This window comes from Cervus canadensis, chromosome 3 (genome assembly GCF_019320065.1).
Source record: "Cervus canadensis isolate Bull #8, Minnesota chromosome 3, ASM1932006v1, whole genome shotgun sequence".
Taxonomy (NCBI): domain Eukaryota; kingdom Metazoa; phylum Chordata; class Mammalia; order Artiodactyla; family Cervidae; genus Cervus; species Cervus canadensis.
In genome coordinates, this window is record NC_057388.1 from 58,354,666 (window position 1) to 58,381,577 (window position 26,912).

Consider the following 26,912-nt stretch of genomic DNA (forward strand, 5'->3'; position numbering starts at 1 on the left):
TTCTGACAGCCACTGCAGCTGGATCTATTCTATGCTCCATTTCTGAGTGCAGTGGTTTCTTTGAACAGGACATTAATTCAACTGCAAAAAATAGGGCTTGTTTGTTATCAAAGACTCAGTCCTCTTGATGATATTAAGCTTCATGTCTTAAGTGGCAATCCACAGAGAAAATAGAATCTTAATAGCCTTTGCTTTCTGAAGTGGATATATTTGCTAACATAAAGAGTATAAAGGTAGTTTGGAATTTTGAAGGAAAAAGAGGCAGTTTAAATCCAGGTGCATATTTTATCTACAGTGTAGAATGCTTGTGTTTAATAGGAAAGCTATTGGATAACAGGACCTTTAAGGCAAGTGACAATCATGTGCCTGTAGTTGACCCTAATTTTTAATTAAAATGGTTCACACAGTGTGAGACTGTGATGAGTAATGTGATGTGATGTGTGATGAGTAATGACTATATTGAGATGCACAGTTAACCAATATGAATGTCAAAAATGTTTTTTTCAAAGAAAAGATTTTTTTTCAACCTAACTGATTATTTGTACTCCTAAGCGTACTATGCAACTTTCTGTACTTACTGTTTTATTTTTGGTGAACACACTTAAATTCTACTGTCTTTGCAAATTTAAATTATAAAACAGCCGCCATTTTATACATTAAATCATCAGATTTTATTCATCCTCTGTATTTAATCTCTTATATGTCCTGGTATCTTTATAGACAGGTGGAGTACCCTAACTACCAGCCCTCTGGTTTATTTTATCTCCAGATCTTTATGTGATTTCCCCACCAACTGCTACATGGTTCTGACACACTTCATTATCTACCACATGGTCACATGTCCTGACCTCAGCACTTCTCTTTCCTGTCCTGGCAATTCAAATTAAAGGATTATAAATTTTAGCAATATCTGATCCTTCCATCATCCTTCCCAATGCCAGAGCATAAAGGTGTGGTTTTGATTTTGCGGGGAAAGATATAGAAGCTCAGTGGGGAGACAAAGAATCCAGCAGGAGAGACTGAAAGTTGGGCAGGCATTTGAGTAGAAAAGATTAATTAGTTGAAGAGCCTGACAAGTGATTGGGGGTACTGAGATCAGGGAAAGGAACTTGAGCTTGTGGTTGAAAATCCCTTGCAAAATGGATGGCAAGAAGGTAACTCTTCGATTAGGTAGAATATAGGCATGCAAATAGGCCATAACATCCAAATCAGTGAGAAAGTGGTATTAGCAGCGTGGGTGACAAAGGAGTCCACATTTACAAAGACATTTTGTGACCCCATGAACTGTAGCCTACCAGGCTCCTCCGCCCATGGGATTTTCCAGACAAGAGTACTGGAGTGGGTTGCCATTTCCGTCTCCAAGGGAATCTTCCCAACCCAGGGATCAAACCTGGGTCTCCCACATTGTCGGCAGATACTTTACCATCTGAGCCACCAGGAGGTGTTTTAAAAAGGCTACTTCCATTTAGGTGTGATCTTTCTCATCTCCTGTTTCTAGAGTGTCAAAGGCACTGATTCACACCAGATTTATGCAAGTGGGATTATAATAAGTGAATTTTTTCTCTTTTCTAATCAGGTATCAGGCAAAAATGAAGAGTGGTTCAGTGGGACAGTAGAGATGTGTTTTTATAGTGTGCCTCATATCTTCTGTTTCAGGTCAGGGGTTGAGCATGGTATGTGAAGACAAAGCCATGGGTTAGAGTCCCTGCTCTGCCTTTTCCTGGCTGAGTGATCCTAGAGAAGTTACCTAGAGAAGTAGATCACTTAAATAAGATCTTAAGTAAGTAAGTTAAGTAAGATCACTTCTAAGTGATCCTCAGAAGTTACCCTGAGTCTGTTTCCTCATGTAGAAAATGGAGAACATAACGCTGCTCACTTTATTATGAGGACCATGTAAGATGACATTTATGAAAGCACTTTCAAAATCTGAAAATGTAAAATAATTGTATTTTACTAGATGAGCATCTGGCAGTGGGTCGGCAGTGGCCTGCTGCAGGGTTGGGGGCATTGCCTGTAGCAGTGCCTGCATGGGAACTTTTGAAGGAGGTCACCATTATCTTCACTCAGTTCAGTTCAGTCGCTCAGTCGTGTCCAACTCTTTGCGACCCCATGAATCGCAGCACGCCAGGCCTCCCTATCCATCACCAACTCCCGGAGCTTACTCAAACTCATGTCCATTGAGTCGGTGATGCCATCCAGCCATCTCATCCTCTGTCATCCCCTTCTCCTCCTGCCCCCAATCTTTCCCTGCATCAGGGTCTTTTCCAATGAGTCATCTTTTCGCATGAGGTGGCCAAAGTATTGGAGTTTCAGCTTCAGCATCAGTCCTTCCAATGAACACCCAGGACTGATCTCCTTTGGGATGGACTGGTTGGATCTCCTTGCAGTCCAAGGGACTCTCAAGAGTCTTCTCCAACACTGCAGTTCAAAAGCATTAATTTTTCAGCGCTCAGCTTTCTTCACAGTCCAGCTCTCACATCCATACATGACCACTGGAAAAACCATAGCCTTGACTAGATGACCTTTGCTGTCAAAGTATCATCTTCATTACCTCCAACCACAGTTTGGCCTCAGGTCAGATAACAAGGAAGGGAACACAGCCCAGCCCATCAACAGAAGATCGGATTAAAGGTTTAGAGGATGAGATAGCTAGATGGCATCACCCACTCGATGGATGTGAGTTTGAATAAACTCCGGGAATTGGTGATGGACAGGGAGGCCTGGCATGCTGCGATTCATGGGGTCAGAAAGAGTCAGACATGACTGAGCGACTGAACTGAACTGAACTGAGCATGGCCCCGCCCATCAGAATGAGACCCAGTTTCCCCCACAGTATCTCCCATCAGGAAGCTTCCATAAGCCTCTTATCCTTATACATCAGAGGGCAGACAGACTGAAAGCTATAATCATAGAAAACTAACCAATCTGATCACAGGGACTACAGCCTTGTCTAACTCAGTGAAACTATGAGCCATGACATGTAGGGCCTTCCAAGATGGATGGGTCATGGTGGACAGTCTTGATAAATCGTGGTCCACTGGAGAAGGGAATGGCAAACCACTTTAGTATTCTTGCCTTGAGAACAGTATGAAAAGGCAAAAAGATAGGACACTGAAAGATGAACTCCCCAGGTCAGTAGGTGCCCAATATGCTACTGGAGATCAGTGGAGAAATAACTCCAGAAAGAATGAAGAGATGGAGCCAGAGCAAAAACAACATCCAGTTGTGGATGTGACTAGTGATGGAAGTAAAGTCCGATGCTATTGTTCCTATGAGCAATATTGCATAGGAACCTGGAATGTTAGGTCCATGAATCAAGGCAAATTGGAAGTGGTCAAACAGGAGATGGCAAGAGTGAACATTGACATTTTAGGAGTCAGCAGACTAAAATGGACTGGAACGGGTGAATTTAACTCAGATGACCATTATATCTACTACTATGGGCAAGAATCCCTTAGAAGAAATGGAGTAGCCATCATAGTCAACAAAAGAGTCCAAAATGCAATACTTGGATGCAATCTCAAAAACAACAGGATGGTCTCTGTTCATTTCCAAGGCAAATCATTCAATATCACAGGAATCCAAGTCTATAACCCGACTAGTAATGCTGAAGAAGTTGAATGGTTCTATGAAGACCTACAAGACCTTCAAGAATTAACACCCCCCAAAAGGTGTCCTTTTCATTATAAGGGACTGGAATGCAAAAGTAGGGAGTCAAGAAATACCTGGAATAACAGGCAAATTTGGCCTTGAAGTACAAAATGAAGCAGGGCAAAGGCTAATAGAGTTTTGCCAAGAGAACGCACTGGTCATAGCAAAACCCTCTCCAACAACACAAGGGAAGACTCTACACATGGAAATGACCAGATGGTCAATACCAAAATCAGACTGATTATATTTTTTGCAGGCAAAGATGGAAAAACTCTATACAGTCAGCAAAAGCAAAACAGAGCTGACTTTGACTCAGCTCATGAACACCTTATTGCCAAATTCAGACTTAAATTGAAGAAAGTAGGGAAAACCACTAGGCCATTCAGGTATGACCTAAATCAAATCCCTTACAATTATACAGTGGAAGTGAGAAATAGATTCAAGGGACTGACTCTGATAGAGTGCCTGAAGAATTATGGATGGAGGTTTGTGACACTGTGAGGCAGTGATCAAGATCATCCCAGAGAAAAAGAAATGCAAAAAGATAAAAGGGTTGTCTGAGGAGGTCTTACAAATAGCTGTGAAAAGAAGAGAAGCAAAAGGCAAAGAAGAAAAGGAAAGATATCCCCATTTGAATGCAGAGTTCCAAAGAATATCAACTAGAGATAAGAAAGCCTTCCTCAGTCATCAGTGCAAAGAAATAGAGGAAAACAATAGAATGGGAAAGACTAGAGATCTCTTCAAGAAAATTAGAGACACCAATGGAATATTTCATGCCAAAATGGGCACAATAAAGGACAGAAATGGTTTGAACCTAACAGAAGCAGAAGATATTAAGAAGAGGTGGTAAGAATACACAGAAGACTATGCAAAAAAGATCTTCATGACCCAGATAATCACAATGGTGTGATCACTCACCTAGAGTCAGACATCCTGGAATGCAAAGTCAAGTGGGCCTTAGGAAGCATCACTATGAACAAAGCTAGTGGAGGTGATGGAATTCCAGTTGAGCTATTTCAAATCCTAAAAGATGATGCTGTGAAAGTGCTGCACTGGGTATGCCAGCAAATTTGGAAAACTCAACAGTGGCCACAGGACTGGAAAAGGTCAGTTTTCATTCCAATCCCAAAGAAAGGCAATGCCAAAGAATGCTCAAACTACCGCACAATTGCACTCATCTCACACGCTAGGAAAGTAATGCTTAAAATTCTCCAAGCCAGGCTTCAACAGTATGTGAACCATGAAATTCCAGATGTTCAAGCTAGATTTAGAGAGGGCAGAGGAACCAGAGATTAAATGGCCAACATCCATTGGATCATTGAAAAAGCGAGAGAGTTCCAGAAAAACATCTACTTCTGCTTTATTGACTATACCAAAGCCTTTGACTGTGTGGATCACAATAAACTGTGGAAAATTCAGAAAGAGATGGGAATACCAGACCAGCTGACCTGCCTCCTGAGAAATCTGTATGCAGGTCAAGAAGCAACAGTTAGAACTGGACATGGAACAACAGACTGATTCCAAATTGGGAAAGAAGTATGTCAAGGCTGTATATTGTCACCCTGCTTATTTAACTTATATGCAGAGGACATCACGAGAAATACTGGACTGGATGAAGCACAAACTGGAATCAAGATTGCCCGGAGAAATGTCAATAACCTCAGATGTGCAGATGATACCACCCTTATGCCAGAAAGCAAAGAAGAACTAAAGAGCCTCTTGATGAAAGTGAAAGGAGAGTGAAAAAATTGGGTTAAAGCTCAACATTCAGAAAACAAAGATCATGGCATCTCGTCCCATCACTTCATGGCAAATAGATGGGGAAACAATGGAAACAGTGACAAGACTTTATATTTTTTGGGCTCCAAAATCACTGCAGATGGTGTTTGCAGCCATGAAATTAAAAGACACTTGCTTCTTGGAAGAAAAGTTATGACCAACCTAGACAACATATTAAAAAGCAGAAACATTACTTTGCCAACCAAGGTCTGTCTAGTCAAAGGTTTGGTTTTTCCAGTGGTCATGTATGGATGTGAGAGTTGGACGGTGAAGAAAGCTGAGCACCGAAAAATTGATGCTTTTGAACTGTGGTGTTGGAGAAGACTCTTGAGAGTCCCTTGGACTGCAAGGAGATCCAACCAGTCCATCCTAAAGGAAATCAGTCTTGAATACTCATTGGAAGGACTGATACTGAAGCTGAAACTCCAAAACTTTGGCCACCTGATGTGAAAACTTGACTCATTTGAAAAGATCCTGATGCCTGGAATGATGAATGTGGGAGGAGAAGGGGATGACAGAGGATGAGATGGTTGGATGGCATTACCAACTCAATGGACATGAGTTTGAGTAAATTCTGGGAGTTGGTGATAGACAGGTAAGCCTGGCATACTGCAGTCCATGGTGTTGCAAAGAGTCAGACATGACTGAACGACTGAACTGAACTGAACTGAGATGAGCATAGTTTTACCCCATCCAAGTTATTTTCAATAATCTTAATAAAATACTTCTAGAATAAAAATAGCCCATTTTGTTTTACTTACGTGTATGAGAGACAAGGACCCAGACTGACTGCCATTTAGAGTAACGGACTTGATAATGCATGCAGCCACATTTTCCACTTAACTGAGTAAACATCCTGATGTCGGAAACACTCACATGTACATGAAACTTAGAAGCTTTCAGTCATCTGAGGGCTAAAAGAGCATCTTATGAGACTAGCTCCAAGTTTGCAAGATGACCTAAGTAGTGTGAAATTGGCCAAGGTTTTGGATTTCATTTCCAGGTATTTAAGTCTGAATTTTTCCTAAACAGCCTTTGGGGATGGAACAAATCAGATCAATTGATCTTTGGAGACCTAAAGAAATTAAATTAGTCTGGAGTCAGTTACTGCACTAAACCATCTAGTAATTGAATTGCCCCTTGTAACTGATGGAAAACAGTCCTATTTGTAACAATATAGAGAGCGTTTGTAAAATAAGAGATCTGAGAGAAAAACACATCTTTTTATGACATGATGACAGAAATTGCACTTTTCTAACCTAATTGAATATGGTGTTATAAATACGTGACCTTAATGATTTCAAGTTTCCTGTCCCAGATTTACAGCTCCTGTATGGGATACCCAAACAAAAATGCCTTTAGGACTGAATCTGTATGCCTTATACCTCTAAACTCACAGTATTATTCCTTCTACATCTGCACAAGCTTTGTAAATACTCTAAAAGCCATTCTGATTTTCTCACTCTCATTTTATGAGGTTCTATTCAGATACCTAATGTCTCACAGTCTTCACGTGTAGCCTTACTCCCAAGGACAACATCACCCTCATTTGTAAAGGAAAACTAGTGCCATTAACAAAAGTAGAAGGTATTTTCATTAGATGCTTTGTACATATACCTACAAATGGACAGCTAAGAAGCAAATCAAAAGTCCAAAAGTGTTTCTCAATATCTGATTTATAGCTATTTAGTTCAGGGAGAGAATTATCTGCTAGTGCCATACAGTAAATATAACTTACAGATAGTCTGTCAGTTGTTTTCTTTTTGGGGGAGTGAAGGGACACTTTCTAAGTGAAAGAAAGATAGTAAGTGAAAGCATGGTATTACTTCTGAGAAAGGAGAAATGACTATGAAGATATTTAAATGTTCAAAATTAAGTTTCTTCTGTTAGGGTTTTTGTTTTTGTTTTGTACAAATAGAGTAAGTGGGAAAGGAATATGTTAGAAAATATATAGTACTGAATACTGACAGCGAAGGTAGAATAAACATTACCAGGCAACAGGAAAAAAGAGGAGTCAGGTATCTGATATGACAAACTCCAGATCTTTTTACTTGTCATTTTCAAGTTTTCTTGATACTGTTTGACATTTATATTTCCAGTGTTTGGAATCATTTTGTCCAGTTTTCTAAAAGAAAAAGTCATTGGAATTTTGGCTGGGCTTGTGTTGAACTTGTATAATAATTTGGGGGAGAAAAAATGATGTCTTTACAGTACTGAGACTTCTAAGAATACATCATATGTTTGTCTTTTTACTGAAACTTCTTATGTTCTTTAGAAGTTAGGGTATTTTCAAGTCTGTAAGTCCTACACATTTTTTTCAGGCACATAGCTAGGTTTATTAGAATTACATTGTCCAATTTAATAGCCAATGGCCATAGATGGTTAGTGAAGAAATGTGGCTATTCCATATTGAGAAGTACTGTAAGTACCCAAAAAACAAAAACACAAAACAGACACTGATTTTCAGGATTTAGTGTGAAACAAGGCTGAAAATATCTCAACAAGTTTTAGGATATTGGTAACATGCTGAAATAATATTTTGCAGGTATATTGGGTTAAATAATTACTAAAATTAATCTCATCTGCTTTTTAAAGTTTTGACAGACTATTTAAAATTACATATATGGCTCATGATAGCTTTCTTTTGTCTTGTGTGTACTAGAAGGTTATTTTAGGGGTGGCTTACTTTTTTTTTTTCTCATTTATTTTTATTAGTTGCAGGCTAATTACTTTATAATATTGTAGTGGTTTTTTGCCATACATTGACATGAATCAGCCATGGGGGTGGCTTACTTTTGAAAATAGAATTTTTAATTAGAAATCTGTCTAGTCTATAAAAAGTTATTGATTCCTATATGTCATTGGCATCCTGCCATTTTACTGAACTTAAAAAACATTAGTTTTAACAATTTTTCTTAGTCTCTTGAGTTTTCCACTTAGCTCTCCATATCAACTGCAAAAATGACAATTTTATCTTTTTCTTTCTAATAGTCATGCTTTTTACAATGTCTTTTTCTTGTTATATTACATTGACTAAAATTTCCAGAACACTATTAAAATATAATTGTGATAGTTAGCATTTTTCTCTTGTTCTTGACTTATTTAGTAATGCCTCTAGTATTTTATCATTATATATGGTTTTCATTGGCTTTTGGTTTTGGATTGGTATTCTTTATCATACTGAGGTAATACCTTTCCATGCCTAAATTAAGAACTTTTTGCTATTCTGAATGTTACTGACTTTAAACACTTTTAACATGCATGGAGACAGTTTTAATTATTTTTCTACTTGTAAATAACAACAGGATTAATTCTAGTCATACTGTCTATGGTGAGCCATCCTTCCATCCTTGTATTTCTGGAATATATCCTATCTGGATTCTGTTTTTCTTGTAATACATTGCTGAATTTAATTTACCCATACTTTATTAACACTTAAGACTTTTTGTATCAGTCTTCATAATAGAGATACATTTTGTTTCTTCTTCCTTGTCAGTTTTTAGTATCAGGTTTCTGCTAGTCTGAATGAATTGAAATATCTTCCTGCTTTTTATTGCTTGATCAGTTTAAATCCAAAGAAGTGACCCTTTACAATCTTGTGCATAAATTCATCTGGGGAATTCTTTGGGTGAATACCTTTAACTACTTTTTTGGTTTGTTCCATAGTTTATCAGTCAGATGTGCGTTTACTTCTATCCCATTTAATGCCTGTCTTGAGTTCTGCTTTGTCTAACCTTATATTGCTATACCTTAACATTTGTTGGTTTTATTTGCCTTTTAATTTTTAAAAATCTTTGTTCTAACAGCAAGAGACCCCTCTTCTCTTGCATCATTAAGCAAATATCTTGCCGTTTCTTTCATCAAGTAAAAAACAGCCTCCTCTTGATGCCATGTGTCTTTTGAGTTACTGATTCTCCCAGTTTTCTACTCCTTCTTATAGTGAAGCTCCTTAAGTAGAGTTACCGGGGTTTGACATTGTCATTTATTCTCTCCCTTTTTCCTCTTTGCCATTTATTCTTCCATTTTTCCTCTTTGCTTCCAAGACCTCTCACAATCTCTGGTTTTTATTCTACTCCAGTGGCCATTCTTTCTCCGTCCACTTCTTGGTTCTCCCCCTTGTCCTCTATCTGTAAAACAGTAATATGGTCCAGGCCTTAGTCCTTGGATTTCTTCTCTTCTCAGTCCACATCCCCTTCCTGAGTGATCTGAGCAGTTAGCTTCATGCCTTTAAATGCCATTATATGCTGACTTCTATCAAATTTACATCTCTGGTTCTGGTTTCTCTAGAGTCAAAGCTCTGGCTGTCTCTTTTCTTTTTCCCTCTCCCTTAAGGGTGCCTTAAATTTCACACATCTATGACAGGATGCCCGATCATACTCTTCTACATCTGTGCTTCTCTTACAGTTCCGTTCTCAGCTGCATCCTTCCCATTGCTCAGCCAAAAGACTGGGAGTCACCCTTCCTGGCTTGCCTTTATCTCTCACTTTCCCTTGTGGCTCAGCCAGTAAAGAATCTGCCTGCAATGTGGGAGACCTGGGTTTGATCCCTGGGTTGGGAAGATCCCCTGGAGAAAGGAAAGGTTACCCACTCCAGTATTCTGGTCTGGAGAATTCCATGGACTGTATAATCCATGGGGTCGCAAAGAGTCAGATACAACTGAGCGACTTTCACTTCTACATACAGTTGATTAATTTTTCAAACCATACCCAGAGAAGTCCAACTACTTCTTACCTTTCCTGCTGCTACCACCCTTATCTAGGACACTATCATGTTTCCTAGATGTTACTTTTCTGTTGATTTTTCTATGTCCATTCTTACTGCTCTTAAGTCAGCTTTCAGTTCACCAATCAGAATGATCTTTTAAGAAAAAAAGTCAGTCAAATCACATCAGTCTTGCTTAGAACTTTCCAGTGACTCATCTTCCCATTCACTGTGAAACCCAAAGTCCAGACAAGGCCTGGAAGGTGCCATAGTTTGATCCCAGCCCTCCCAGTTATCTTTCTGAACTCATCTACCTTTGTCTTGCTTGTTTTTTTTTTTTTTTTACATAGCCAGGTCCATCTCAGCCTCAATTAGGGCCTTTATACTCACCCTCTGCTTAGAATATGCAGCCCCTAATATCTGATTGGTCCAGTGCTTTGCCTTTTGTTTCCTACTATATCCCCAGAACCTCGAATAGTGCCTGGTACATAGTAAACACTCAAATATTTATTGAGTAAATAATGATATGTATTTTTGTAAAATGTCATACAGACTACCTGTATTTTTAATAATTTGTCTGAAGGTCTTTGTGTTTTAATAGAAAAATTCTGTCTATCTCCCAAGTGTTACAACTGCTGATATGTTTGGTTTTGTTTCTTTTTAACTGTTTCTGCTCTTTGTTAAGTTCAGCTATTCATTTTACCTTTTATTTTCTCTTCCTGTCTTTTGTAAATTTATCAAGTCTTCCCCCTCTTTATTATGGTTAACATTCCATAGTCACCATGTGTTACAGGCAGTGGGCTATAATAGTTGACACATTTTATTTCAGTTATACTTCAAAATAATTCTGTAATAAAGAATGATTATTATTCCTATTCGGCTGAAGCTTAAAGAGATTAATACTTTATGATTCACATAGTGTAATTTGTGACAGCTGAGCCTCACACCCAGGTTGGTTTGTCTGAAACCAAAATCCTTTCTCTTATTCATTGTATTTCTTTTAAATATAATTATGCTTTTAAATTCTGAAAGACATAATTGTAAAATTGATATTTCTATGTTATTGTTAGGAATGAAACTATACATTTTCTTTTCTTGTAAAATAGGAGATATTTGAAAGTGAAGTGAAAGTGAAAGTCATGTCTGACTCTTTGTGACCCCATGGACTGTACAATCCATGGAATTCCCCAGGCCAGAGTATTGGAGATATTTATTATGTGATTATTTCCTTGTAGTGCCCCTCCCTCAACCTCTAGTTTTGGTTTAAATAATCTGGGACTTAAAATCCAGCTTCTTATTCATGTATCTTCTTCATCTTCTCTTTAAACTCTTTTTCTTAATGTAAGGATCAGAAATCTATCAACTGAAATGATTTAAATTTAATTCTAGTCCTATTCATTTCATTGTTTAATGTTCACTTCTGTTGTACTCACTACTGAAATTGTGTTCAGACTCTTCTCAGCTGTTGATAAATGTTGAATAATTGGTTGAGGAAGGATATATGGGTTATTCTCTTTATTAGTTCCTATATATCTGAGAGGATCTGTTGCCATTATTATAAACCTGACTAGGGTCACAGTTTTTCTCCTCAGAACTCTTCAACCTTTCCTTGTTGTCTAGTTTTTAAATACTATAGATAGGGTAAAAGCTGATGCTAAACCACTGTCTTTCCATTGTGGGACAGTTGCCTTTTTTTTCTGTCTGATAAAATATGCTTTTAGAAAGTTTTCTTTGAAATTCGGAAATTGTACCAGTATTTGTTTAACTGTAAATTTTTTTTCATTTGTATTTACAATACAATTGAGCCCTTCAATTTGAAAAATCAAGTTGTTGCTCATCTCAAGAAAATTTTTTTTCTCCTCTTCTGGCTTCTAATCTGTCTGCTCTATTCAGACATACTAAAATTCCTATTTATATAGGTTACATCAATTCCCTACTTCTTATCTATTGTTTAGTAATTTTTATCTTTTTAACTGTTTACTCTGATACTGGAAGGCTTTCTTATATGAATCTTCTAATTTGTTGAGTCTGTTTTCCACGGCATCAGGTATTCTGTTTGCTCTCCTTATTAAGTTCTTTTAAAATGTGGTAATTACTATATTGTCATTTTTCAAGTATACTTTTACATTTCCAAACTGTTTCCTTTTCATGTCTGCAAGTTCCTGCTTTATCAATACAGGGTGTTCTTAAATCTCACTAAAAACTTGAACGTACAGTTAGAGACTTAAAATACTTCTCCCTGTTTCTTGGAACAAGGCAGTTTCAAAAGAGATTGCTTGTTACGTTTTTTAAAATTAGTTTTCTTCTTTTGGATTGCAGAGTATTTTTGTAATGTCCACTTATCTTTCTCTAGCTCATGTATAGAATGGAGTGTCTGTTTAGTGTTAGGAGCTGAGATTAATTGTGAATAAAACCATGTGGATCTATAAAATCTTTCAGGTGCAGACTGAAAAAGGGGTAATAATTTAAATTTATTGTGACTGTGTCCATGTGGAAATATAATTATTCTGTTTGGGTTAGGAAGTTGTTACAGGTAGGAGGAGATAGCCTTGGAAAAGGGAGTTTTAACTTTACATTAACTTTGATCAAGTTACCCTGTCTGCCTCAGCAGCTAGAAATCAGCAGCTCCCACTCCATGCCCAACAAAGCCACCTCATGGCCTTTTTCCAGAGCCCATGGTGGTCACTGGCTCCGCACCTTTCAGTGTACCAAAGCCACGGTGTGCAGCTGAGAGAGTGCTGCTGTGGGATTCCTTCCTCAAAGCCTCCAGCAGAGTGAGAATCTGCTTTTCATCAGCTGCTCAAAGACCTGCCTCTGTCATTGAACTCTGATGGTCCAAGGTGGGGTTTAGGTTAAGCTCTGACAGAGGGCTTTTCATTTCTTCCCCACTGCACCCTCACTGCCCCCAGGTACCCTTCTCCTCCGTATCAAGCAATGAACCCAAGCTGTTTGATGCTGCCTCCACTTCCTTCCCTGTGACTAAAATGTCAGTTTGCAGCTGGCACTCTTAATTTCCTGAACCCCACCTTGTTTTCTCAGTCATGTCAGTGGGGCAGAGAATGAAATACATAGGCTTATCTCACCTTAGTGGTTCAGGATTCACACTGAGCGTCTCTGTAAAATATGTTCAAAACTCCCTGGCATTGAACAAAACTTTCAAACACATGAAATTTGGACACAAGCCCAATGGGAATCAGGTCCTTTTGCTCAGAGCTCAAATACTCTCTATTAGTTTAGCCAAAGAAGAAAACTTTTGGAAACAGGGTTGCAAATTTGATATTCTGAAAGTTTATAGTTTTATCTATATCAGGCAATGGAGCATCAGTTATTTTTTGGCAGATCTGCTAAAGAGGTTCACAGGAAATAAGGACTTCTGGTGCCAAAAAGAAAGTAGAGTTGGTTCTAACATAGCTCTGAGCTGGCTTGTGGAGTTTCTGAGGCAGTAAAGTTTTCATAAAGAGCTGTGTGGGGTAAGTGGGGCCCATCTCTAATATGTTAAATAGCTTAGAGCAGGGGTTGGAAAACTCTTGTTGTCTACCACCTGTTTGGTATAGCCCTCAAGATAAGAATGGTCTTTACATTTTAAATGGTTGAAAAAGTTATAAAAATAACATTTTGTGACATGTAATAATATAAAATTAAAATTGATTGTGTATACATTTTTATTAAAGGACAATCAAGTTTTTCAATTTATGTATATGTGGTTGCTTTCGGGCTACAATGACAGACAGAGCTGAGTATATCTGACAGAGATCCTAAGGCCTACAAAGCTTAAAATGTTTCCCATCTGGCCTTTACAGAGAAAATTTGCTGATCCCAGGCTTAGAGCTTTAAGGGCCTGTGGAAATGATGGCAGCGAGGAAAACTCCTACCCAGAAATTTTACCTTCTTAGGATGATATTTAAAATGAAGAAACTCATAATTTCATTATGAGGCCCATGTGGTGATGCTAATTGACAAAGCTGGTGAGATCTGATCTCTGCCAATACTTTATCCTTCCTGTCTTTACAGTGGTAGTTTTTGAGACATGTTCTTAGGATCATTTTAGTACCTGTAGTTCAAGCCAGAAGAAAGACAGCAAAGCAGGATGACAAAGTAACAACCTGGAGATGCATACTTTTAAAAATTATCTATAAATTTTAATTATCTATGATACTTTTATATATCTTCTGTCTTGTGCCTCATAAATTATGAATAATTGAAAAATAGGTTGTAATTTTTTTTTCTCTTTCAGAGTACTAGAAACTTGTAGGGCCTTTAGAAAACAGTATAAAAGGCATTTGGGAAAGTAAGTGTTAGAAAAGCTTCTAAAACATAATCCAGTTTATTATTAAGGAAGTAGAAAATACTTTTCCCAATGTTTCCCAAACTTGCATTATAAAATGGAAAAATAATGATATTTTAAATGTGTAAAAATCCAGTGCTCAAACTTTAAATAAGTCAAATGTGAGTCTCCACCTCTCAGAATCCTCCTCTCCCCAGACAGACTCTGTTCTCATTTGAAGGGTATGTGTGTATGTGTACCTACATGTACCTTAAAGGTAAAATCCTACTTGAGTTCATACTAATCCTTCCCACTTCTGCTCAGAATGATAAGGTTTTTACTGAACCCCTCTGACCTTACACCTACATCTCTTCTCATTCATGCTGAGCCTCTAGCTCTGTGACACCAGGAATTATGAGAGAATATTCTGTCACTGCTCCTGTGCTTTATCCCACAGCATGTAGAAGTATAGCAATCTTAGAACATGTATGTCAAGTTATCTCCAACAATGTGACAACTAGAAATAGTTAAAAATCTTTTTATGGCTATTTTTGTCCTTAGTGTAGATTCTACTAGAGTGTATTTGTTTTTTTTTTTTTGCCTTTGAATACGCCATGTGCTCTAAATTTGTCTTGAAATCATGTAAATCATTTATTAAATAACCATATAAGAAAATTATGCTTTTTTAAATTCCAAAAAATAAAAAATACAATAAAACATTAACTTAAATGTGTATCATTAGGTTGGTGGTATGACTACCAAAACAAAAACATACAAAACAAAAACACTCTAGTAGAATCTACACTAAAGACAAAAAGAACCACAGAAAGATTTTTAACTATTTTTAGTTTCCCTATCATTATACCAGTGAGGCAAGTGGGACCTAGAGTGATCTGCCAGATCAAACAATTCGTCAGTAGAAGACTTGGGGTTAGAACTCAGGGTTCTTTGCAACGAGTCCTGGACTTTCTCAAAATGACTCTTTAAAAAATTTACTTCTATTTATATATTTGTAGGTTCATAAATTGTTAGAGCCATAATAGATCTTAGAGATCATCTATCCAGCCCACCATTTCCCTGCTATACCTTCATTAAATGGGAGAAAGCAGAGACCAGACTCAGATAAGGAATCTGACTACACAGCTTCTTATTAAAGAAACTTCTTTTTCATCATCTCCAATGAAGACAGAGTTAGTGTAAGAGACTGTATGTATAAAATGAAAGTTATTTTGTTTGGTAGCCAGGTTAAGGCCTGCTTTTAAATAAAATCTATTAGTGTAATAAATTGAAATAGTCTGATGACAATAACCACAAAAAAGAAGAGATGACATTTAACAGAATGACAAGTAGTTACAACAAAACTTTTTTAACTAGCAATCTATGTTCCTGCATTTAAAATGTTGCTCATTTATTCACAGCTTCTAAGAGGAAACATTTATATTACAAAACAGTGTCAAACAAACCAGTGAATTTGATAGAGTACCAAAGTTATTCACAGTTGATTCATGGTCGTAATTTATTCTTTTTTTCTTGCTTGTGTCTTTCTATCTGTAAGAAGGATATTTGTTCCCTACCTCACAATTAACTAAAGTTTATTTTTAGAGGCTGCATAATCTGTACTTTGGTTGGGACCTTTGTTCTAGTCACAAAGGTTAGACTTAGGGAACTATTTTTTCCCCAACAGTGGTACAGTTTACTTAAGTTGCTAATAATGATATAAAACCAGAAACACAGATTACTATTGAAAAGAAAAATTAGTAAGATTAAGTCAAATACAAAAATCTGAAAGAGCTTTTAAAAAGATTAGAGTTACTTTGTTTTTCCAAAGTACATTGTGTGTATTTCTATTCTCAAATTAAAATTAATGATTTATAATACATCTCCAATTATATTATCTAAAGTTTTCATTTATTAAGTAGTTTGTGGAAGCAACAAATATTGATATATTATCTAATGGTAATTTATAACATTATCTGCATAAATCTTTAGAAAAATATTGTGACAAGAAGTTATTTATAAAGGCTCAGTAAGACATGATATAAACATGAGAAAACTCATGAGCAAGGATAACTTTAAATATTCTGTTTCCTATAAATTAGATTTGATTTTAATAAATCTGACATTTTATCCCTGAATGCAGCTTTTTTCCAGGTCTATATTTAGAAAGAGAGAAAGTTAGAATGTAAATTGAAATAACATTTAATTTTTACTTAATTTTCTCTGTGACATATATATTATGCTGCTGCTGCTGCTGCTAAGTCGCTTCAGTCGTGTCCAACTCGTGCGACCCCATATATATTATAGGATGGTTTAAATGAAGAATAGCATGTTATAGCAACTAGAAGTCTCAATTTAATTTAAAATGATTATGATTATGTAGCCAGCTTTAGGAATATGATTTTGATACTTAATAGTAACTTAATTTTGTTACCTATAAACATTACTGAGCATTTATTATATGCCAAATGCCAATATAAACTCTGTGTGTTTAACTCATTCAATATTTTTTTTAAGTCATATTATTTTGTTTATTCTTTGAGTTCAGTCTAGTATTGATTTAATTAAATATACCAAATCCTCCACATCTCTGTTACAACCAACACAACAATTACAACCAACACAACAATTACAAAAGATAATTGGTGAGAAGTTTCCAGTGAACAGAAAATTAATTACTTGCACTACTTAACAAAAGTGAAATGAGTAACAAGGATGACTAATGTCTAAAGCCTGTATCACGTAATCCTAGTGAGATTTTTTAAAAATTTTTTAATTGAAGGATAATTGCTTTACAGAATTTTGTGGTTTTCTGTCATACATCAATAAGAATCAGCCATAGGCACACCATGTCCCCTCCCTCCCAGACCTCCCTCCCATTAGAATTAATAATAATTCTAAGACCTAATATCCTCATGTTGCAGATAACAAAACTGAGGCACAGAGAAGTGAAATGATTTGCCCAAAGGCACACAAAACAAGTGGCAGGACTAGGATTTGAGCTAAGCAGGTTCCAGTAACTACTACACTAGGGTGGTGGTTCTCCAAGTGTGACTTCCGTATCAGCAGCATCAGTGTTACCTGAAAACACACTGGAAATCATACTTTGGACTTACTAAATCAAAAACTCGAGGGTGGGGTCCAAAAATCTGTGTTTTGGCCAGCCCTCTGAGCAATTCTGATGAACACTGTCTTAGTCTGGTTGGGCTACTATAACAAAAATGCCATAGACTGTGAGTGATTTAAACAACAGACATTTATTTCTCACAGTTGGGGAGTCTAAGATCAATGAGCTGGCAGATTTCAGTTTTTCATGAGGACCTGCTTTCTGGTTCATAGACAGCTATCTTCTCACTGTGTCCTCACACGGCTGAGGAAAAGAAAGCTAAAGCAAATTCTCTTCTTACAAGGGTACTAATCCCATCATGAGGGCTTCACCCTTAAGACCTAATTGTCTACTAAAGAATGCACATCCTAAAATCATCACAATGGGGATTAAGATTTCAACAAGAATTTGGGGGACATAAACAGTTCATAAAACACTAAAGTTTGAGAACCACTGCCTAGATAAAGCATTGTTCTCTCCCTCAATCAGAGGCCAACAGTGTAGTGGTAGAGATGATCATGCAAACACATAATTGCCATCCATCTAGTAAATGCATTTAAAGAGGAATATATTAGGTACAGCAGTGGTGCAAAGGAGAGTGTGAAGGAAAAGGGAAGATTTGCATTTTGAGCATTAAGAAATTTGTACTGAAGTTTCAGAGATAGAGGAAGGGCAGTCAACTCACAATACTGATGAGAGTATGTTGGTTTTGCTTATCTGGAGTTTGAACAAATAGTTCAGATGACTTCTAGTATTTCTGGAGCATTTTTGCAGAATCAACTTATAACTGCAGTTATCCTATTATCTTGCCCACCTTCTGGCTATGATTGTGTCCTTCACATGTATATTATTCTTGGAATTGATGCTTACCTATTAGTCAGAAGAGATCTCTTAAAGATACCTAAGATAATGATGTATTCTTTTTGCCTGGAAAAATAAGTTAGTGTTAGATATTGAAAAGTCAACCTTCAATAATGTTACCCAGTTTATTTATCTATTAAAATCCAAAGTAACTACTGTCTCTTGCTTTGGGATATAACAGAACTGAGCATTACAAGGCACTGTCCTAGCTTGTAATACCTAAATCACTTAACTCATTAAATGAGTCATCCCTTATTTTCCAGAGCACAGTAGTCTAGAAATCCTCACAATAGTCTTCCAGGCTAAACAAATTCTTTGCACTTTTCATCCTACTGGAAACAGGGATTAGACATAAAGTAAACAACATGGGCTGTCTATTCTTTGTAACATCTTCGAAGAGATGGCCCTGATTTGCACCACTGTTTTCAATCACTTAAAAGGCAATAATTTAATTATGCCATCCTTTATATAAGAACTGCCATTGCTTTCAGTTCACTTCCAGGCCTGACACAAATAAATCACTTCAATAAAATCCTTTTTTTCCTCCCTCTTAGAGATGAGAATAAGTAATGCTACCAGTGATTTTCCAAGGAAAAAATGAATATAATATACTTCTTATAGAGAAGCAAAATATTTCACAAAGCCATGATTTATTATATTATTTAAACAGTTTTTCTTGGGTGTATGTGAAAAAGGTTTAAATGATTTTATATTAGGGCATTTTTAGAGAGGCAGATACTACACTCTGCTTTTGAACTTAAATGCTGAGAGAGAACAGTCTAAATGCCTAGGATGGGCAGTAGAATACACTTTAGAAATACATCATCCATGATTTCAGCCCACTGATGGTCAAGCCTTTATAACTTTACAAAGAGAAGCTGTCTTCCAGGGTATCTGAAGCAAGTTCTTTTCTCATGTGAAAATAACTAATTCTTTCCTAAATTCATTTTAAATAGTAACAGTATGACACATGGCTTAGATTAAAAGCTTGAATTAGATTAATCAGATTTACCAGCTTGAATATTATAGCTGTCATTTTATTAAAGTTTGTGCATCTCAATTGACTTTTTTCTTAATGACCCAAGTTACCCAGAAAGACAGTCATGCTCTAATATTATAGTGAATTAAGACCTTGAGTAAGTGACTCAGCAATTATCATATACTCTATGCACTTACTGGTTTTATTAGTAAACACGGAGTATTTGTATGACTAATGATATTTTGAACTATGGGCCAGTATTTCATCAGATGTTCAATTAATGCCGTTCATATCAGGTGAGTGTTTTGTGTTCATTAACTGATAAAGTCACAGGGCTGCAGCTCCTTGTGGTAAATTCATTGTTATATTTTTTTTAAACATCATTTAAACTCTATATTCCTATGGTTATGTTTTATAGCTCCTTGTTCACATTTGCCCCTAATTTTGTAGAATTTTGGAGGACTGTCCATATCCTGTCCTATTTGTTTCTTTGTATTTATAAGAAACAAATTCAAAGTTTCTCATATTTGTATGCTTGAGGTCATGTTTCTGAGGCGTCTACAATGAAATGTGTATGTTTTGAATGTTGTCTGCCTCTGAAGTGGTGGTTTTTTTGAGAAAATGGTTTTCAGTTCAGTTCAGTTGCTCAGTCGTGTCCGACTCTGTGACCCCATGAATCGCAGCACGCCAGGCCTCCCTGTCCATCACCGACTCCCGGAGTTTACTCAAACTCATGTCCATCGAATCGGTGATGCCATCCAGCCATCTCATCTTCTGTTGTCCCCTTCTCCTCCTGCCCCCAATCCCTCCCAGCATCAGGGTCTTTTCCAATGAGTCAACTCTTCGCATAAAAATGGGTTTTACTGACCAGTAAATCATTTTTAAGACTCCTCTCCTCTGATTACTTAACTTTTTGGTTTACTCACCATGTGTCATTCTCTAACCTAGGGAAAGTGTGGAGAGCCTGATTCAAAAGCATTCCTATGCCCGCTCACCCATCCGTACCTATGGAGGAGAAGAGGATGTGCTGGGGGATGAGGTTCAGACAACACAAAATCGAGGTAAGACTGCTTCCAGGCTATGCAACTGCTAGGAGCAAGAGTGCCCAATGGAGAACAAAGACAGGGAGGTGATGAGACTTCTAGTCCTCAGAAGAGAGATGGCCCCAAGGTATTTCAGGAGCCTCTTCAGGAAGGGATAGCCTGAGGCTGATCATTATTTTGCCTTTACCTCTTAAGTGATTATGCTGCCTGAAGCTTTCCTGTGGCTTGTTTTCCAGTTAAAGGACACTGAGCCTCTGAGTCAGGGCTTAGGAGTTATTTCTCTGTTGCTGCTGCTGCTAAGTCACTTTAGTCATGTCTGACTCTGTGCGCCCACTAGGCTCCTCTGTCCCTGGGATTCTCCAGGCAAGAATACTGGAGTGGGTTGCCATTTCCTTTTCCAATGCATGAAAGTGAAAAGTGAAAGTGAAGTCGCTCAGTTGTATCCGACTCTTCATGAACCTATGGACTGCAGCCTACCAGGCTCCTCTGTCCATGGGATTTTCCAGGCAATAGTACTGGAGTGGGATGCCATTGCTTTCTCCGATTTCTCTGTTACCTACTACCAAAGAACTAGTGGATTTGAGGGGTAGTTTCTTAGTCTTTCTGAATCTGTTTTACAATCTGAAAATCAGGGAATATATCTGTTTTACTTCTATCAGGAATATCTTATTAGGATCAATAATTAGAATGGAAAATATTTGAAAAATGAAGGTTCTCCTAGTGGAGCGTATTGTGTGGAGGTGGTGGCCTGGGTGGTGAGAGTCCGGGAGTATTAAAAAGTTCCTCTGTTGCAGATGTTAAGGGAGGAGCCCTTTGCATCTGGGAGTTCAGACAAAAGAGACTAGAGGGTGCCTAGGCACAGGGATGTTTGTATAGGGAGAGTCTTATATGGACATATTTTTATGTCCATGATAAGTAATAGCATAAACAGACAGAATGTATGACATCTCTTGTAAATAAATCCAAATGAGCTAGTAGTAATTATGCAGTTGGAAAATTCACTGTCAACCTTTGTTTAAACTTCTGGATAGATATTGTGATATAAGAAAAACTTACTCTTGCAACTTGTTAATTAGCTAATAAAAAATTATGGAAACTAAGCTGTCATTCCTCATAGTCTGTAATGATGTGCATGTGTGCTCAGGCTTTGAATGTCTGTTAGTCCCTCAGTCATGTCCGACTCTTTGTGACCCCATGGATTACATACAGCCCATCAGGCTCCTCTGTCCATGGGATTTTCCAGGCAAGAATACTGGAGTGGGTTGCCATTTCCTATTCCAGGGCATCTTCCCAACCCAGGGATCAAACCCACATTTCTTGTATCTCCTACACTGGCAGGCAGATTCTTTATCACTGCATCACCTGGAAGTCCCCCTACAATATACTAAGTATATGATAATACAGTATACACGTATATATTATATTGTGACAATTTGTTATTTTCTATTGATGTGGCTTCTAATCTTGCTCAGTACTATGCTATTTTCATAAACACAGTATTTTGTTTTTAAAACATGATAATGTGTTTTTATATCTGGTAGGGAAAATCTATCCTTGTTACAATTAAAAATATCTTAATATTCTAAACATTATTTGTCCTGATAATTTTGCAAATTGAGTTGAACGTGGAAAAACGTTTGGCATTTCATTGGCTTTGAAAGTTAAGGTGTTAGTCACACAGTTGTGTTTGACTCTTTGTGATCCTATGGACTGTAACCCACCAGGCTCCTCTGTCCATGGAATTCTCCAGGCAAGAATACTGGAGTGGATTGCCATTTCCTTCTCCAGGGGATCTTCCCAACCCAGGGATTGAACTCAGGTCACCTGCATTACTGACAAATTCTTTACCATCTGAGCCACCAGGGAAGCCATTCATTGGCTTTATACTAAACCAATAAATTAATTTGGGAATAAATGAATTTTAAAGAGACATTTTATTTTTCATCCCAGAATATGGCATGTGTCTCCAATTATTAAAACCTTTCCTTCCATCTTTCAGTAGAGTTGTGTGAAAAACTTGAAGTAAGTATCATGCATTTTTTAGAGTCATTTCTAAGTATTTATTGTTTATTTTTGGTAGTGTTTATTATTCCCACATTTCAACTTCTGGGTATAGCTGGCACATTAAAATATGTTTGATTTTTGTGTATCTGTCTTAAATATAATCAACATAGTAAATATTCTCATTATTTCAAAAAGAAAAGGGTTATAGAAGCTAAAAAAAAAAATTAAAGAAGAAAAGAAAAGCACTCTTGTGGGTTTTCACAATGGCTTTGGCAACCAGGTAGCTTTGTTGAGGCTTATCTGTCCAGCCTTACTTATGGGGATGCTGGAGGTTACGACAGTGATCAGCTATTTGGAACTTCTTTAAAGGGAATCAGGTCATTATCTTAAGGCAGGGTGCTAGCACTGTAGCCACTCTTAGAGAGTATGCAGGGAATCTAATGAGTAGGTCTTTTTCTATTTATCAAATTCTCTCTTCCATATATGCTATAAATGATATCCTCTTGTGTGGAAAGGTAGAGATGCCTCCTGATTGAACTGTTTCTCTTTAAAACTGTAGATCTATATCTATATATATTTTTTTAAATTGACGCTTACAGATAATGTAATTCTTGATTAGCATGTTGAAGTAGAGTTTCTCGTCTAATGAGTTTTTTTTTTTTCCTTTCAGGATCAGCCTTTACAACATCTGATAATTTGTCTCTTAGCTCCTGGGTATCGTCTTCATCCAGTTTTCCTGCATTTCAGCACCCACAGTCCCTGACTGCTCTCGGCACCAGCACGGCATCCATAGCAACACCCATTCCTCACCCCATACAGGGCTCTCTGCCACCATATAGCCGACTTGGGATGCCTCTGACCCCATCAGCCATTGCCAGCTCCATGCAGGGGAGTGGCCCAACATTCCCCTCATTCCACATGCCCCGGTATCATCACTACTTTCAGCAGGGGCCATATGCTGCTATCCAAGGACTGCGCCATTCTTCTGCTGTGATGACGCCATTTGTATGACTCTTCTAAGTATAGGAGAGTCCAGATCCAGAATGTGCAGATGGGTATGGAAATATAGGACAGGGTTGGGGGGGTGGGATGTGGGATGTTGGAGCAGGGGCTCTCCAGGAGACATGGGACCTATGAAAGAGGAGAGCTGGACTCAACAATAAAACCTACCACTGAGGGAAAGCACCATGGACCAGGCTTCATCTGTAGCTGGGGGACAGCTTTTGAGTTTGAGAGAGAATCAGTGTAAAGTTCTTAGCCAGCCTAAGTCCTGGAACTAAAAGGATTATCAATTTACCCAGAAAGTTTAATAATACAAGGCAGATGAATCTTAAGGTGCATTATTCCTAGTGGTTAAAAATGCTGTGTCAATGCAGTAATGTATAAAGTCAACATGTATAGGTTTTCTTTCCAGTTTCCACAGGTTAAAAGAATCTTCAAAGAGGCAATACTGTATAACATACTGACCATAATGCATAATGACTAACTTAAGTCCCATTCTGTCTGTGGAAATGAGAGCCAATAGAGAAATATTTATAGTGCTGTAGCTCAAGCATGTTTAGTTTTCCTTTGTGTTAGTTTGCTGGAGAAGGAGCTGAGATAATAATGCTAATGCATCCTATTTTGTGGATGAGTAGGTGGTAATGAGTTCACAAAGTTCTTTCTATAATATTGAAGGGCCAGTACCTGACAAGTTCTTTTTCACAGTCTTGTCTTCTTTCTTCCTAATTCTGTTTCTTGCAATTATTTGCCATTTATGTAGGAAAAATTTTCCATATACAATTGTGAAATAAGAGGCTCTATATGTTACATTGTAAAACTGAGGTTTTCTTTTTCTAGATTGCATTGCAAATACACTGCTTACTTATTCACTGAGGGACACTCTAAAGTCTCTACACCTTGACATGTGAGACCTTCTTTCACTTAACAGCTATAATAAAAAGATGGTTGCCCTATTCTGAAAGGAATTTCTCTGCCATGAGTACCAAAGTCCCCTTCATTTTTACTTCAGCTTTGAGAGACCTTTGTTTGTTGTTGTTTAGTCACGAAGTTGTATCCGACTCTTTTGTGACCCCATAGGCTGTACCCTGCCAGGCTCCTCTGTCCATGGGATTTTCCAGGCAAGAATACTGGAGTGGGTTGTCATTTCCTTCTCCAGGGCATCTTCCCAACCCAGGGATTGAACCCGCATCTCCTGCATTGCAGGCAGATTCTTTTCCACTGAGCCACGAGGGAAGCCCCTTGGAAGACCTTATGGATGTTAAAATGCACCAGATCAAATTCTCATTTTCAGTAAATCTGCTTTGTGGTTTGATCAGCCACTGCCACTGACTGACAAGGTTTATGAATGACCATCCTCAATGCCCATGTAGCCACTACTTAATCACTTAACCCGTGGTCATGAATAGTTATATGTTCATATATCTGATTGGTTCTTTTTTCTCACTGTGTTACATTCAGTGACTCAATCATTCTTCTAGGTCCATAATATGAAATTGCATGTTAACACAATGATACCCTGACTGAAATGTTAAAAGTGCTTATAAGTAAATCTGAAGAATTTATTCACTTTATTGTCAACTCTTGCTATCTTAAGCCTTATTTTGATATTTATAATAGTTTATATCATAGTTATGTTTGTATTATTTTTGAGCCATATATATGTAGGCATTTACAATCAGGGTAGTATATTTGGCATTTTGCAACAGTTCATTTCCCTAATAACAGAGGTTTAATGAAGTTTGTAGTCCTTCAGCTGTAGATATAATGCACTCTAGATACAGGATTTAACCTGTCTTCTTCACAAAGCTCCCCAATACTCTTTTTTTTTAATGTAATATCCATTCTACTTTGTTCTAACTATGAAAGTACTGAATCTGTTCGAAGAGATGGGAAATCTTGCTGCTGAGAGTAGAGGTGTATTTGGAAGTAAAATGTAATATATTTATCATGTCAAACTCAAGTGGGGTTTTATTTGGTTGTTTTAATGTTAGGCTTTTCCATATCAAATGCCTTTCTTGGGCATTTCCAGCCTATGAAACAAGGTATAATTGGCACAGCCTGTCTAACTGATGCTATTGTTGGACCTTGCAATTGCCTTTCTCCACTGTATCCCAAGGTTTATTTATGAAGCTGCATTAACTAAACATCTCAAAGTCCTATGGCCGACACCGTAAGCTTGTTTCTAACTTCTTGCATGTTATGCTCTAGTATCCACAGGTAGTTTGCTTTCAAACATAGCTCAGATGTGCATTTCTTTAAAAAGTTAGTTATGCATAATGTTTAAAGTAAATATCCACAGAGCTTAGGATAAGGATTTACTATTTAATAGTTGGCCTGTTTGTCAGTGCTTTTAATATAGAGTACTACTACTTAAAGCAGGAATAACAAAAGTAAATACTATTTTATATGATGCTACTTAATACTCTAATAAATGACTGGTCTACTAAAGTGAACCCATATCTGAATTTTCTTTTCAAGGAGAATGAAAGGATCATTTTAATACTATTTTGACATTTTTGCCCAATTGGTGTGTCTCAAAGTAGGTTTGTATATTTTTGTTAAATATTGTTTTATGATAGTAAGTCCTGAATTCATACTTTATTTTGTAATTAATCAATATAAGACTAAAAATAAGTAGCATACTTAGAAAAAAGCAGAGACAAAGACACCAAAGCATGCTCTTGGAAAATCACACCTGAAATTCTAAATCAGATACTTTTTTAAAAAGTACTTAGCATTGTTTGAACAAGAAAGTAAAAGCACAAGTGAAATGTAGCTTAACCTGATCAGTCACTAGTCATGGGAACTAGAGATAGATGTTTGCCCCACAAGGGTCCTTCTGAGCTATTCTATTTGTTTATTATTTAACTCTTTGGGTATTTAACATTTAAAACTCTATAAAGTCTGTTTTATCAAAAGCAATTGCAAGAACTAGATAATTAGTGAGAAGGGCAATTGAATGATAAAGAGCATGATTTACGGTGTATTTGGAATAAATTCAGGGTTCCCCCAGCTATATTACAGTATCAAAAAGCTTGGGTAATGTGTAGCGCTGCTAAAGAGCAGCTCTGCCTGCATGGCTTTATCTAACCCAAAAGAATTAATTCATAACTTAGTAGATTCTACATATGTAATATGTTTTTAAAACATTTATCAATAATTCTGAGTAAGCTCTTTATTTCTTTTACTTAGTAAATCTACCCCCCGCCCCTTGCCCACCCTTGGCAGTATAAAGGTAAGCCTATCCAGCTTGTGTCTAACATATCGCAAGTTATTAGGTAACAAGGTCTACATTAATGAATTTGTATTACACTGCGGATTTATAGGGATGGTATATTGTCTGAGAGGTCACCCGTCATTTCTAGTAGGCGGGCACAGAGTAGGAGATATTAAGCTTCCTGATGATGATGCATCATCTAGTAAATACCCTGGGCAGGAGTCACACTGACTTGCGAGATATTCCAAAACCGTCTCCCTCCACTATTATCCGTATCTTTGTCATTGCACTTCTCAAGTCACAGTGCC

The 26,912-nt window shown here is 37.3% G+C and overlaps 1 protein-coding gene across 2 annotated transcripts in view; it reads left to right on the plus strand.

Annotated features, from left to right (window-relative positions):
• Positions 1 to 23,915, plus strand: part of TBX20 (T-box transcription factor 20) — a 45,761-nt gene extending 21,846 nt beyond the window's left edge. For both annotated transcript variants that reach the window (XM_043463220.1, XM_043463222.1), the window contains 2 exons: positions 20,287 to 20,399; positions 23,056 to 23,915. In XM_043463220.1, coding sequence (XP_043319155.1) covers positions 20,287 to 20,399; positions 23,056 to 23,396 — 454 coding nt within the window. In that variant the 3' untranslated portion in view covers positions 23,397 to 23,915. The remainder of the gene's footprint in view (positions 1 to 20,286; positions 20,400 to 23,055) is intronic.
• The last annotated feature ends 2,997 nt before the right edge of the window (positions 23,916 to 26,912 follow it).